General features: G+C 27.6%; 2 protein-coding genes across 2 annotated transcripts; one reads left to right on the top strand and one right to left on the bottom strand.

The window, feature by feature from the left end:
- Window positions 1–179: 179 nt before the first annotated feature.
- Window positions 180–5,056, top strand: LOC123264752 (DNA replication factor Cdt1). The gene is made up of 6 exons (XM_044728198.1): window positions 180–1,629; window positions 1,698–1,944; window positions 2,082–2,430; window positions 2,547–2,729; window positions 3,156–3,403; window positions 4,541–5,056. The coding sequence occupies exons 1-6, from the start codon at window positions 959–961 to the stop codon at window positions 4,904–4,906; spliced, it is 2,064 nt and encodes a 687-aa protein (XP_044584133.1). The 5' UTR covers window positions 180–958; the 3' UTR covers window positions 4,907–5,056.
- Window positions 5,057–5,676: 620 nt separating this feature from the next.
- On the bottom strand, window positions 5,677–10,773 carry LOC123264753 (39S ribosomal protein L33, mitochondrial). The gene is made up of 3 exons (XM_044728199.1): window positions 10,607–10,773; window positions 6,704–6,807; window positions 5,677–6,546 (listed from the first exon to the last, which is right to left on the bottom strand). Exons 1-3 carry the CDS (start codon window positions 10,648–10,650, stop codon window positions 6,437–6,439), a joined length of 258 nt encoding a protein of 85 aa, XP_044584134.1. The 5' UTR covers window positions 10,651–10,773; the 3' UTR covers window positions 5,677–6,436.
- Window positions 10,774–15,064: the final 4,291 nt, after the last annotated feature.

The raw sequence follows: 15,064 nt of genomic DNA, 5'->3' as shown, positions 1-15,064 counted from the left end.
AATTTTCGCCTGTTTCATTTTATTCTTTTGTCTATAATTAATTTTAAATATTGTTAATTTCGAATAGTTTTCATTTCGGATGTTTATGACTTTGTAGATTTTGTATTTTCGAATGAAAATAATTTGAGTGGAGTTTCTGGCACCCGAAGCACGATCCCTATAGTGTTTGTGAACAGCCTAGCTGATGGTCTTGATGTGGATTATGTATATTTCTGTTCATATTCCTGCATTCCTGCTGTCTGCGCATGTATTTCGACGATACGACGTGTCAGACTACTGTATTTAATTAAACTACTGTATTTAATTAAGGCTATCTTAATGTAAGCGCAAGACTAAAACGACTAAAATATATACATAAATATCAGTAGCCTCAGCGTTATGTGTTGTGTGTGTTTTGTGCGTTTTGTGTGCGTAAGAAAAAAACAACAGTTACAATAATCAATCACGGGCATTACCAACCATTGTCGTTAATTCAAATATTGTTTAATTAGTAATTGTTGAAGTATTTTAAATTGTTTGTTTGAAAAAATATACCTATATAATTATTATACTTTTTATTCTAGAAGTACAGCAATAGTTATGTGTGGTTGGGAATAACCTGACATTAATATAAGTTTTTAATATATATTACTCAGCTATTTATTTTACTATACCTATTGGTATCTTTAATATTTAACTCAGTATGTTCTGTTGATGAAAATAGTAGCTTTTGGATAGTTATTTTCCCGCGTAAATTGTCTCGGAGATCGAATATTAGTTGAGTAGTGTCGAGGCAAAAGAACTAGGTTAGATCCAAAAAGTGAAATACGATATTATTTTTTGTCGTACCCTTGTAAAGACAATGTTTAATTTGTAACTCTTATATAATTATTAAATAATTGTGCATATACACATATATAAGACAAACAATTATAATTATTTATTGTCGCGCTGCAATCGTATATACCAGTATATAAGTATGTCGCAGACGTCAGTAACTGCATATTTTAACTCGCGAAAACGACAAGCAACCGATGAGCTCAAAAATAAAACAAAGGTCCTCATTTTAGAGCGTGATAAAATGCAAATAACGCGAGCAACTGATAAAATTAACGAGGATATCGAACTTGATAATGAATCTGTTAAAATAATTAAAAAAAACGATGCTACGGAGAAAATAAATGTTGTAAAACGAATTATTCAATTTGATGGTGCCAAAATAATTACACCAAGAACTCCTCGTGTTACTCGTTCTCGTATTAAGAGTAAAAAAAATACTGTCTTAGAAGGTCAAACTGACATTATGAAATCTTTTTTAAAGATAAATAATGAAAAACAGAATGTTGTTTTTGAAAAGAAAGGACTGCTTAGCCCGAGAAAAAATTTGACTTCAAAAGGAGTTATTGAAGAACAATCTGGTGAATCTATTATCCCGACAACGATTCCCTTGATGGAGCGATTAGCACAACAAGATTTAAGTTTAGAAGAAATAAAGAATCGTATAAATAAATCTTCAAGATTGGATGAATTGAAAAAGCGTATTGATATCATTAACGAGTGCAAAAAAAAACTTGATAACCTGCAAAATTCAGATGAACCATTACCGAAAATAAAAAAATTTGACAAGATTCAATTAGAAGTTCCCGTCAGGTAATATTTTTATATTTAGAAATAATCTGCATTAATTGTTTATTTAAATTGTTATTTACAATTTTTAGCCCCCAAAAGAGTTTAAAATCACCATTAAAGACTCCTGTGAAGAAAATTGATTTATCATCAAATGCCAGCCCTCAACGACGACTCCTCTTTTCACCTAAGGAATCAACACCAAGTCCAGTTAAATGTAGCCCTAACAAGACTCCTGCTTATCAAAGATATCAGTCTATTAGTCAGAGTGAAACTCCTGCACTTTCCTTACCATTCAGTTACAGATTTTTAGCTGAAGTTTTTCGTTGCATTGATACGGTATATTATTCAATTAATTTAAATTAAATTATCAATTAAAAATAACTTTTATCTGACATTATTATTAGTATTAAATATTTAAGTTTATTTATCATTCTATAGTAATAAATTTAATTAACTGATAAACCTTCTTTCAGGTTGCAGCAATGTTGTTCAATCGAAAAGAAACAATTACGTTCCGGAAACTCAAACCAGCTGTGCAAGAACTTCTTCGCCATAATTTTACTTTAGAACATTTAGCTCAAATAAAAAGTATTTATCCGGATGCTTACAATTTTAGCCAAGAAAAAATGCGAAATTTTGGATCTACCTCGAAGCTTGAAAAGTATGAATTAGTATTAACACCCTTCGTTGAAAATACAACTAAAGAACAAAGTGATAGGGATAATCTTAATGATAATAATATTTACAATACCACGTCTGATACAACTATGGGGCCAAACATTCTGTTACAACGACGAAGAAAGTTGTACAATGCATTATTAGGTAATGCATGGCTTAAGGACCAGATAAATTAATTTTTTTTCTTATTTTCTTAACTAAATTAAACTAAAATTTTCTTAAATTGGTTCAAATTTTAAAATATTTTATTGATTTTTCAGAGAGAACTAAAATGCATCATGAAATATTTTTGAAGAGTTTGGAAAGTCCACTTATCATTCCAAAAGAAAAGATAACTCGTTGGCATCCAGAATTTGACGTGGATAATTGTCCAATTATCGAAGTAGCAGAATTACCTCAACCACCCACCACAGAAAAAGCATTATCTGCTAAGGATGTCCTTGGTGAATATTATTTAATATTTATTTAATTGGCAATTTTTATATATATATATATATATATATATATATATATATATATATATATATATATATATATATATATATATATATATATCAAGTTCAAATATTGACAATCTCACGAGTCATTGATTGAACAAATTCATTAATGTTTAATGCTATAAATATTGGTGAGAACCAATGACTCACTTTATTATCTACCTGTATTATAATATCGTTTATTTCGTGCATTATAATTATTGAAACATTTATTTTTTTTAACTGAAAGACAAAAAAAATTAATTAAAAAAAAATGTTATCACTTGATAATGGCTTCAATGTCACCTTGAGTTACGAGGAAGCTATGTCTCGAATACGTGAGTCTTTCAAACAGAGATTCATATAATTATTGTATTATTTACTTACTTTCAGAGAGAGCTAAAACTTTATTCAATGGCAATACTCGGATGGAAAAAGCTTTGCAACGTCTGGCTGATGCTAAAATGACTTTAAAAAGTGATTTATCGCCTGCAAAAAGTAATGTAGATCAAATCAATCAGGAGAGTGCAAAACAAACTGAAATCAACACTTCAGATACAGTTTCGAATTCTCCACTGACAATTTCAAGCAATTTTACCAACCCTGCATTAAAGGGTATTCCTAAAGCTCTACTTGAACGGGTATGTTTAATTGTCATAGTAGTTATTTCGATATATCTCAGAATAGATTTAAAAACTATTAAATTTTATAAAGAAAAATTCTTGTTTATTTTATAAGCCCAATATTATATATATATATATATATATATATATATATATATATTAGGGTGTGCCAAAATGTAACTTCCGTGGAGAACCTTTTAAAATTGGAATTTTGAGTTCCACTTTTAACAGGGGCTGCGTTTGGGCATTTCCTGATATATTTTGGTGTGAGACAATGTATTTGATTTTCATAGAATTTTTTAACAGAAGCTTAGTTTGGGTATTTCCGGTGAAAATTCAAAATTTGGCCGGAAGTGCCCAATTAAATCTCCTGTTAAAAATTCTATAAATAATCAAATGAATTCTCTCAACCCGAAATATCTCAGGAAATGCCCAAACACAGCTGCTGTTAAAAGTGGAACTCAAAATTCCAATTTTAAAAGGTTCTCCACGGAAGTTACATTTTGGCACACCCTAATATATATATATATATATATTCTGGAGTTTTTTTTAGTTTTTTTAACACAGAAGATGAACAAAATTTATAAAAAATTTTTTGACATTGAGAAGTGAGAAATATATAAACTTATACGTGCAATTTTTTTTTTTTTTTTTTTTTTTTTTTTTTTCTAAACAATTCATAAAGAATTATAGTTATGATTTACAAAATAATAAGACTTAATGATATGTTTAATAATTAAATATTCGTTACTTTTACTTGTCGATTATGAGTGTTATCTATAAATATATTGGACCAATTATAAGTAAAAATTTAGGAACAACAATCTAATGATATTTTAAAACAACAACTATATTATATTATAATAAGTTTTTAAATGGAGCATAGTTTTTCACACTAAATAAATTGACACAGTCATCATTAGTAGCAATATGATTAAATATAGCGTATGTCATGAAAACAATAACTATCTAGTAGAGATCGGATCTTCATGAAAAATAACTTGCTTACTTATTTATAAGTCTTACTCTTAATTAATACGTCTTTCTATAGATCCCAAAAAATTGGATTTCGCATTAAGTCATTTTTAATGTATTCATAATAGGATATAATAATAAATAAACTTGTAAATGATTTTTAACTAATTTTTATTACAGATTCGTGCGAAGCAAGCTGCAAAAGCTTTGGAGGCAATGACTCGTACACCAAATGAAGAAAAAGAAGCCACAATATATGCAAGACTTCCAGAGTTAGCGAAAATTCTAAGAAATATTTTTGTTGCTGAAAAAAAATGTGTACTCCTTTTAGAGTTTGTTATTGATAAGCTCGATAATTCTTATAGAACTAAACTAACATCCAAAGAGTTAGAAGAACATATCAAACTCATGTGTAAATTACTTCCGACATGGGTGACTATTCATCATATTCGAAAGCAAGATTATCTAAAAATATCGAAAGACGTTGATATCGCTAAGGTCGTTAAAAAATATGAATTGCAAGCTAATAATAAAGTCAAAGTTTGATGTTTTTTCCAAATAATTAATGAATTTCACCTAATATTGTATACTATTGATAAATTAATCAACTTTCAAATAATTATCATTTTTTTACAGCAGTGTGTTATTGATGAACTATGATTTTCAATTAATAAAAAATTAAATTTAAATTTGAAATTTGAATTTACATTTGAGAATTTATTTAAAAATATTTGACTAATATCTTTTCATTTTTATGGCTAAATAACTTATACTATGATCGGGGATCCTAACATTTCTAACACCAAGTGAGCGTATTATAATAATCTATATACATCTAATAATCAGGGTATTTTATAAGTTTATTTTTAATTTATTTTTCCACCAACAAATAATAGTTTTAGTCAATTTATAATTTTATCATAGTGTTCCGTCAAGTCAAAAAATTCTAATATTCAAAAGGATATGAGATATCTTCTATTAAAACTGATTGTATGTTTTTAAAAACGAAGTCGAAAAGATTTATTGAAAATTCATCTTCTCAACAATTGGTTTTTAATCCGTAGATCATAACAAAGATATTTATTTTTATCCTTTACGTAAATATAATTTAATCTACTGACACCTTAAATCTGCACAAATTTTTTTCTTCAGAAACTATGATGATACTGTTCGGGTCGATCAACTCCAAAACTAAATCATATAAGTTAAAACAAACATTCTTAACCCCTGAAAGGCAAACTGAATAAAAAGTACCTACTCCTAAAATTCAACTTCATTGGAATTTTATAAAAATTGTTCTGTAAAATGTTATTTTATATTATTAAATTGTTTCAAAATTATATCTATCTTACGCAGAATTATTCGAGCTTTACTTTGAAAACGAAAAAATTTATTCGTCTTTAGTGGATACTTAAAATTAAATTGTACAAGATCTTTTTACCCTCACTGCTGTTAGAGGAATACGGTTTGGATGTTTGTTTGTCAGGGGTTAATCATTGCTAAAATTACTCTAATAAATTGATTCGTTTTCACATGACATGTGAACACGAAAATATCAAAAATAGTCGAGAATATTTCCTTAGGTCTTGAAACGACGACTTATGGAGGAAATCTAATTTCTATGAGTCATGTTAAGCTAATATTCTTATCTTTTTATTTTCATTGCTGATCAGAGAACGTTTAAGATGAATAGGTATCACAAACATTTGATAATCTTTGTGATTATTTTTTTTTTCAAATATTCTGTCCAGTAAAAAGTAATTCGTTAATTTAAGTTCACTGATAAGTATCCGAATCTCTGATAGTATATTTTGAAAACCGAAAAGTTTTGATATCAAACGCTCTTAAATACAATAGAGGAAATCCGAATTTTGAGCATTATTTTTATTTTTAAAATTCCAATTTGAGTAGTCTAATAGCAAAATTAAACAGTATTATAAATTTAACTCAGAAATTTTATTCTATATTATCTGTTACTCATTTGTTACAAATAATTATTTGCAGTATTTAAAAAATATTTGATTAATTTAAAAAAGGCAATAAATTTATTGAAATATGATGACTATAAAGTAAAAACTATGATTCCCAATAGTGCTTCCTAACCACAGGATATGGTTTCGTTGTATCTTTCAGCCGGTAAATATTACAAAGCTTCTTTTTTTCTCTGTACAATACTGTTTTTTGAACTGAAAATAAAATAAGTATGTTTCACTTGAATTATTTCTAAAAGTAGATTAATATTTAAAAATTATCAGATGATTCATTAAAGATAGGTTACATTATATTTAATTTTTGATAAGTTATTATTGACAAGTTATAATTATATTGAATAATAAGAGTTACCATAAGGGTCGAAGGCCATGAACTCTAATTTGTCAGCAAGTCTTTCACGGATTCTATTCATCGTATGTCCACTTACTAAGCTTTCCATTGCCATTAAAACATGTCTAAATAAAAAAAAAATTTTTAATTATTAAAATAAAGTCAGTGAATAAAATTTATGGAAGTCGAAAAATTTCCAATTTTTTTTTTTTTTTTTTTTTTTTTTTTTTTTTTTTAGTAAGTTTCGAGAAGCTGTTACTTCGTAACACTAAAAATTAGTCGATTCGTAGAGAAAAAAAAAGTTTTCAATACATTTTTACGCTCAAAACCAATAAAAATACAAAAATTTTTAAGTTTTTATGAAAGAACGTATTTTCTGAGATTTTGGAACTACAAAAAAAATACTAAAAAATGTTTCTCAATTTTTTTTTAAATATTACTCGTCATGGAGGAAAGTTAAAAGTCTTTGATCAAATGATAAATGAACTACTAAACTAATAATGTTTTTTCGTTCAATTGATTTAAGATGAACCTGCAATATTTTATAACGACCATCGCAAATCAAGGCTTCTAGAACAGAATTCAACAAATCTGGAGATAATTTGCAATAATTAATTATTTTTAACTTGGATAGAAAAATCACACTTTGGATAAAAAAAAACACCTTATAGACGCACTTTAAACTGGCTCAGTGTTAAGAAGGAAATATTTCCTAGCTTGTCTTATTTATAAAATCTTGGAAACTGATGAACCTAAATTCCTACGAGTCTTATTCAAAAATAAAGACCCTGACATTAGGAGAACGGACAAGCTTGCAGCAAAAAACAATAATATGTTGTTCAAAATGCCAAATTTTGCTACTGTCATCTATGAGCATTCGTTTATTGTGTCCACTATTCGTCTGTAACAAGAATTACCAATAAAAATGATCAACTCATCGTCACTTCAAATTTTTAATAATAAAGCCCATGAATTTTTCATGAATGAAGAAACCAATTTTTGATAATTAACATGTTCGCAATTTATTATTACTTAGATATTATATAAATTGTTTCGCTCCATATAAAATTATACATATTATCATTTAGTGTATGTACTTTTATGTATTACATTCTTTTTTCCCAAAAAATCTCTTGGCAAAATTGGAATTTTTTTATGACATAAAATTTAGCTGCCACTTCACAATTTTTTAATTTTTTTTAACTAACAAATTTTTTTTAAAAAAATTCATTTTTAATTTTTTAAAATTTCTACATGTCAATTGTTTTTGTCATAATTTATTTGTTACAAAAATTCTTAAAATTATCAAATATCTGTTAAATTAATTTTCACAATTTTTTTTACTTGTTTATTTTTAACTTCCAGCTAAGAAAATCTAAGATTTTCGAAAAATCGGGAAGTTATTGGTTTTACCCCGTTTTGCAAAAATCGAGGTTTCAACAGATCTCGACGTTTTGAAGCCCTAAGAAGCTTTCCTGACTATTTTCACGATGATGTCCGTACGCGCGCGCGCGCGCGCGTGTGTGTGTGTGTGTGTGTGTGTGTGTAACGTCTGAACGGCTCGACCGATTTTATCGCAGTTGGTGTCATTCGAAAGGTCTTCGCCAAACTTAGATTTCATGTAAGTTGGAACCGATTCGGACAAGTAGATTTCGAGAAATTGCAAAAAAAGTGAAAAAAACAGTTGTTTTTTTTTTTTTCATTTTTTGAAGTAAAACTTCTTTAGAATCGTTGTGATTTCAAATTCGATGAAACGAAAAAATAAGTCCATAGAGACACAAACACATAAATGTATAGGGTTCAGCGGGCGAGAGAATGAGATAGAACGCATTAGACGTTCTCGGTCTCCTCTTTGCGCGACTCTTCGTAGCATCCCCACTATCGTCTACTAAACATTGTCCATATGTATGCTCCTGTGTAGTGGGATAGTCAGTATATCTATATCTACATCTTGCTCCAGGTCCGAGCGTTCTACGTGTTATGTTAGTATGTGTTTAATACATGTGTTTGCGCCTGCGTATGAGTAAGCTTTAATAAAAAGCAAGCGTGTTGATTGTTGATGCATTTTTATTTGTGGGAATATTTTAATTTTCTTAATTTTACAATTACTCCAAAAACTACCAGATCAAAAACAATAATTGACGCTGTTTTCCAAGAATGGTTATTATTTACAAGTGGGATCAACCCAAGCTAAGCCATGTTAATTTTTTTTTCTTATCAAATTGAACAATTTTTTTTTCAAATTGTTCATTTTTTTGTTTTTAAAAAAAAAACGTCTAAAATATCAAAAAAAGATCAAATAGAAATTTTATCCAAAAAAATGAAAGCCAAAATTTTTTCCTTTCGAAGGCAAAAAAGCCATCGAAATCATTTTTTTTTTTTCTTTCACGACATTTTTATCTTAATTGCGCCGTAAAAATAAGCATAATAAAAAAAATTAAAAGGTTTTGATTTTTTACTTAGTTATGGCCCAAAATAGGGTTGACCCTATTTGTAAATTATGACCGCAAAGATATATAAATCAAATTGAAACTAGAGCATTCGTTTCCTATTTCAGTTACTATAAACCTTTCGTGTCATTTGTTCAATGTGAAAATATAGGCTCTTGAGAGATCTTAGAGCAGATCATGTAGCAAAAACCAAAAGTGACTACATTTTCTCTAAAGAACATCTATAAAAAAAACAATGCAGGTTATACTAATCTAAGCTCAGTCCAGCGAAGAACTTAGTAAATTTGAACAAGCCCATTAAAATATTAAATAATTTTTAGGCTCGGTGAAAAATAATAAACCTTACATTTATCCTAATACTCCTCACACTCTATATCTATCTCAATCTTTCGTAGCCTACCCTTGATTGAAAATACTAATTGAAAAGTATTGAAAATGATGATATTTGAATTGTTTTCAATAATCCTCATTCTTTTTTTATGTATTTTAAATATACAGTTTACATGAAGAGACTGTTTATTTTTTTAATACTTTTCAATAAGTATATTTAATCAGGGACTTTTCGAAAGTTTCACTTCTACCGTGTGTGACTTGCACACACACACACACACATTTTCTTTTTAAATATCTCCGAATTGGCTGAACCGATCGACCTCAAAAACTAATCAGCTTTTAACCTTGAAAACCCGCATCGATCGCCATCTAGAGCGTCAGATTCGGTTGATGCGTTCGTGAGATATCGTTGTCGAAAAAAATTGAAAAAAGTGTTTTTTTGTAATAACTCCAAAACGTTTCATCAGATAAATTTTTTTTGTTTGAAATTATTTATAGATCTCAAAAAATTATATCGATCGCCGCCAACCGCGTGAAAATCGGTTGATTTATGCAAAAGTTACAGCAGTTTGAACATTAAAAAAATCGTGTTTCATCGAATTTTAATAAAACTTTTGAGCTCGAAGAGCTCAAAAGCATAGGAAAGCTATCTCTTTGAGCTCGGAGAGCTCCAAATAATACATAAATCGTATTCTTGAGCTCGAAGAGCTCAAAAACGTCATAAGTGTAATTTTAAGCGCCTAGGTATGGAATTAGCGGGAAGTTGCAGGGATGGCCTTCAGGGTCAACCGTTTTTCTAATTTTTTTTTTTTTTTTTTTGAATAAATATAAATTAATAAAAAATAATTCACGTATTTTAAAAACCTACAGCATGATGACACTGAAATCAGCAGACATAAATTTTAGTTTTATAAGAAATAATTATTAATTGAAAGAATAAAAAACAACTAAAAATATGAACATTTTATAGGAAGTTTGAGATAAATTACACGTAGAAATTTTAGAAAACTATAAATGCAATTTTTTTTTTTAACAATTTAGTTGTCAAAAGAAATCCAAAACTGGTCATTTGAATTTTATAATTATTTAGCAATAAAATTTTCATGTCGATAAATATTATTTTTTAATTTAATCAACTTACTTGCTTTTAGCTTTTTTGGCAAAGTTTAAACTTGTCAAAAACATTATCGAGATTATTTATTTTATGTATGATAGTTTAATTTCGATTATCAAAAAATTTTACAAACTATTTACGGTTTGTTTACTCTTATAACTTATTTATAGGTTATTTAGGGTTTCAACGCTGTGTTAAACAGTAAAAGCTCTTAAAAGTTACCCAGGTTGTCTTTCTCGCTCTTATTGATGTTTTATGAGAAATTGAGACAGAACTACAGTAACTTTTAACAGCTTTCACTGTATATACAATAGATTCAGATTTTTAGATCAGAATTACATAGTGTAATGCCTCTAGATGCATTCCGTAGGTGACGCTACCAGCCAATGAAGTGCAAATTTAAATGTAATTTAGATTATATTAAATTATTTTATTAATTCATAATTTAAATAGCGAACACTGTCCAAATTAGAAAGTTTAGGTTCTGTATCGTAGAATATTTATTATATAGAGTATATTTTGTTTCAAATAAATATAAGCTATTATCGAGTACAAAGAGACATTGTAGTTGAGTTCTGAGAAACCTTAGGTACTTGAGATTCTGAGGAAAAGCCATAAAAGACACGTGTGAGAAAAATTCTATGATCCCTTGTTTCAACGGCTAAATAATAACGTAACAAATATGTAACAAAAAATAAGATCTTTAAATAACATATTTTTGTTAAACTTGCTTTAATATAATATTGCAACGAAATATATAAAAATTAAATTAACAATTTATATCCTGTATCCAACTTAGAAATAATTATTAATTAATGTTAAAAGAATAAGATTGTATAAAATAATATTATTAAATGATATTTATCTCTAACATTAACAATTAAACTATTTCATAGTTTTAATAGATTATAGATTGATAGAAATAGTAATAAGCTTAATCTAATTTGCAAAATACGAATATTAATGCTCTGCAATATATATATATATATATATATATATATATATAGCTCTATATATATATATATATATATATATATATATATATATATATATATATATATATATATAATTTATAAATAAATATATGTGAATATAATAGAAAATATTATATATTAGTGTGTGAAAATCATTTATATATAGTATAAATATGTGTACTTATATATGTACAAGAGCGGATATATGTATGGGAGTTATGGTGGCAGAAGAACGGAGTTTGAAGCTCTTCAGAAAAACTATGTAACGACACTTCTCATTGAGAGCTTAGATTGCTAAGATCACATTATTGTAAACCTCAATTTTATATTTTGAAGCTTTCTAATATTTGGTCAACTTGAATAATAAATTGAAACCAATTAAATAATTTTGATCAAAATTAAATAACGTCTAAATAGAATTCTTTTTTTTTAAATGATTCCTTTCCCGCGCTGAAACCGAGTATTTTAATACTCCCGGGCGAAAGAACTACAGTAAGTAAAGTTTTCAATAAATAAAAATAACATCCACTAGATGGAAGCATAACAATAGACGATTTATTTCCTCATCAACTAAGGTGTCGTTACTAGTAAATTGAGCAGTGATTTAAAATTTTGTATGAATTGCATACTCGATGACGCATAATTGAACAAATATTCAGTTTTATTCAATAAAAAAACAAATTTTTGACGAATATAAAAAAATTTGATCACTTGTTATCAAAAATCACCTATAATATTATATGTCGTTATGAAATCTGAGAATTTTCTTTTAACGTAAGCTTTAAAATTGTTCTGTCTACTCGTAGAATTTATTAGTAAAATTAGACAATTTGTTTTTAAATTTATGAATCATGTAATTATTACGTAAATATGGTAAAAAAATGCACTTAAAATTAAAAAAAAATTCTTCTTGTGCTACTTTTTAGTTTTTTTTTAGTCATTAATTTTCAAATTTATTTAAAAATTTTTAATAACTAATTTAAATTAATCCTCATTATAAAGTCTCATTATTTGTTTATAAGGTAGTGGTATATTCCGGCCCCTGTCTTGAGTTTTCAGTAGAGACAGCTCTACCCACTCTACCCTCCATATGTACCTTGTATGATGCAAGTGACGCTACCTTTTATTCATTTTAATTTCAATTGAAATGAAGCTTCCGAAAAATAACATCTGACCAGTTTGTGGAAGCTTTATAATAGTTAATTAAAAAATTTTCCAAAAAGTAATTAGATAAAGAAAAAATACATCAATTACGGCCTAGCCTTACCCAGTAGTCATAAAACGTCTTTTTACTTTATTTTATGTATAAAAAATAAATTTATATTATAATATAAAAGTACACTCTAGTCAAGTTCTTGGAATCCATTAAAGTATTTTAGTGATGCCCGGACTATTTCTTGTTACACGAAATTTGAAACTCAATGACAAAAGTCGTAAAGGATACGTGTGAAATTCAACGAATAATTGTTGTAAGGTACTAAATAATGTCTTAGGGCCAGTTTGTCAATCCGAGATAAAATTTTATCCAGGATAAAATTATTATTACCAGTATATCTATAAACATGAGATATGTAGATATATATTGACATAGGATAAAATTTGATCTCGGATTGAAAAACTGGCCCTTAGTATCTTCAGTCAATCAACTCGAATAATAAATCAAATCACACAGAATAATTCTGACAAAAATTGAATTACGTCTCTTCAATATTTTTTTTTTTTAATTCCTTTTCTGCCCTGGAGTCGAGTATTTCAATATTTTCAATACTCCCGGGCCCGGACAAGAGATCTATATATTTACAACATGTAAAAAGCCTTCACAAAATAAAAACCATCAACACTATATGAAGGCAAAATACTTGCAACTTCATAGGATAAATGTATGTGTAAAGTACGTGTGTTTTCTTTGAATAAAAGATAAACTACAACATTCATCAAATAAAAAACAATCAAAATGTTAATTATTTACAAACCCGAGTCGAAATCTCCAACGTTTCCAACGTCTCAAACGCGATTCCAACGTCTCCAACGTTATTCCAACGTTTTCAACGTCTCGAACGTGATTCCAACGTTACAAGCGTTAATTCAATGTTTTGAACTTTACAAATAAATAAAAATATATGTAGACATAAAAGACAAAAAATTTATATAATGTATAGTGATCATTCCACGCCAAATCGACCACCTTTAAACCCGATCCCTTCCAAATTTTTTCAAAGTGGGATTCCTTCATTTAATATTTTTAACTTTCTACTAAGAAAATTGAAAATTGTGTGTGTGTGTAAAAGCGGGTGCCACAACTTAGTCTTAACAGAGACTATACAAGACGTAATGTTTTTAGCAAGGTGCAGCAATATCCCAAACGTCTGATATCGAGATAAGCACATTTAAGAAATGTGAAACTTGCCGAAAATTAGTTTTTATAAACGTTACTTAATCCTAAAATGTATATGTTGGAAATGTGATGTCTAAAGAATGTTCATGTTGAGAAACGTTATACTTCAAAAATGTAAAGCTTCTAAAAGCGGTTACAGTTACGGTTAATTTATACATCAAGTTGGCGGTAATTCTTCACTCAACAACAGTTGTAAGCAAATTGACGGAAATCTACGGCCGCAACTTGAATACAAGTTTAACTACAATCAAACTTGTAGTTAAATTATGTCGTCTAATATTTCTGACCCTGAAGTTAGCGGACAGCAGACAAAATAAAATTTCAGATAGGGATATCTACAAGCGAAATTAAGTTTTTCAAGTTTACCAAATTATAAATTGTTTGTCGTTGACTTACCTACAGGTGACAATAAACGAAATTTTTTTAATTAAAAATTAAATTTTGGGAAACTCTCATCGTGTTTCCTATAGGTTTATGAATATGAAATTTTCAAATTTAGTTTATTTTTGGATTCTAAAAAGATGATTTCAGTTAGTTTTTTAAATTTTGGCTTAGGGCATTCTGGGACGTATATCTGCGAGTAAAATGATTATTATTAAAAAAAAAAAAAAAAAAAAAAAGTCACCTTTTTGTCTTTGAAAAATCTAAAGATGATATTTTTTTTATTTTAAATTTGATAGTCGGATCGTTAGATATCCTTCATTTTTGATTTTTTTGAAAATTTTGGAGCCGGATATCAAAGTAAAAAATAATCAAAATCGAAATCAAAAAAATGTCATGTTTTAATTTTTCAAGAATCTGAAGATGATTTATCTCGGATTTTTTATTTTCTTATTTATTTATTGAATATCCTTATTTTTTTGTTTTTTTGAAAATTTTGGTCCGGAATATTAAAATAAAAAATGATGAGAAACACAAAAAAAGAAGTTTTTTGTTTTCATTTCTCAAAAATCTAAAGATAATTTTTTTCAGATCTTTATTTTCTTCATTTGTTCATTAAATATTTATATTTTTCAGTTTTTATATTTATTTTGACAGAGAATATCAGGTAAAGCATAAATAAAAATTTTTTTTTACTCAAGTCAATAAATTTGCCATCTAGATTTAAAAAATTTG

This window comes from Cotesia glomerata, linkage group LG5 (genome assembly GCF_020080835.1).
Source record: "Cotesia glomerata isolate CgM1 linkage group LG5, MPM_Cglom_v2.3, whole genome shotgun sequence".
NCBI lineage: Eukaryota > Metazoa > Arthropoda > Insecta > Hymenoptera > Braconidae > Cotesia > Cotesia glomerata.
The sequence above is the reverse complement of the archived record's forward strand: the minus strand, read 5'-3'. Positions and strand labels throughout refer to the sequence as shown.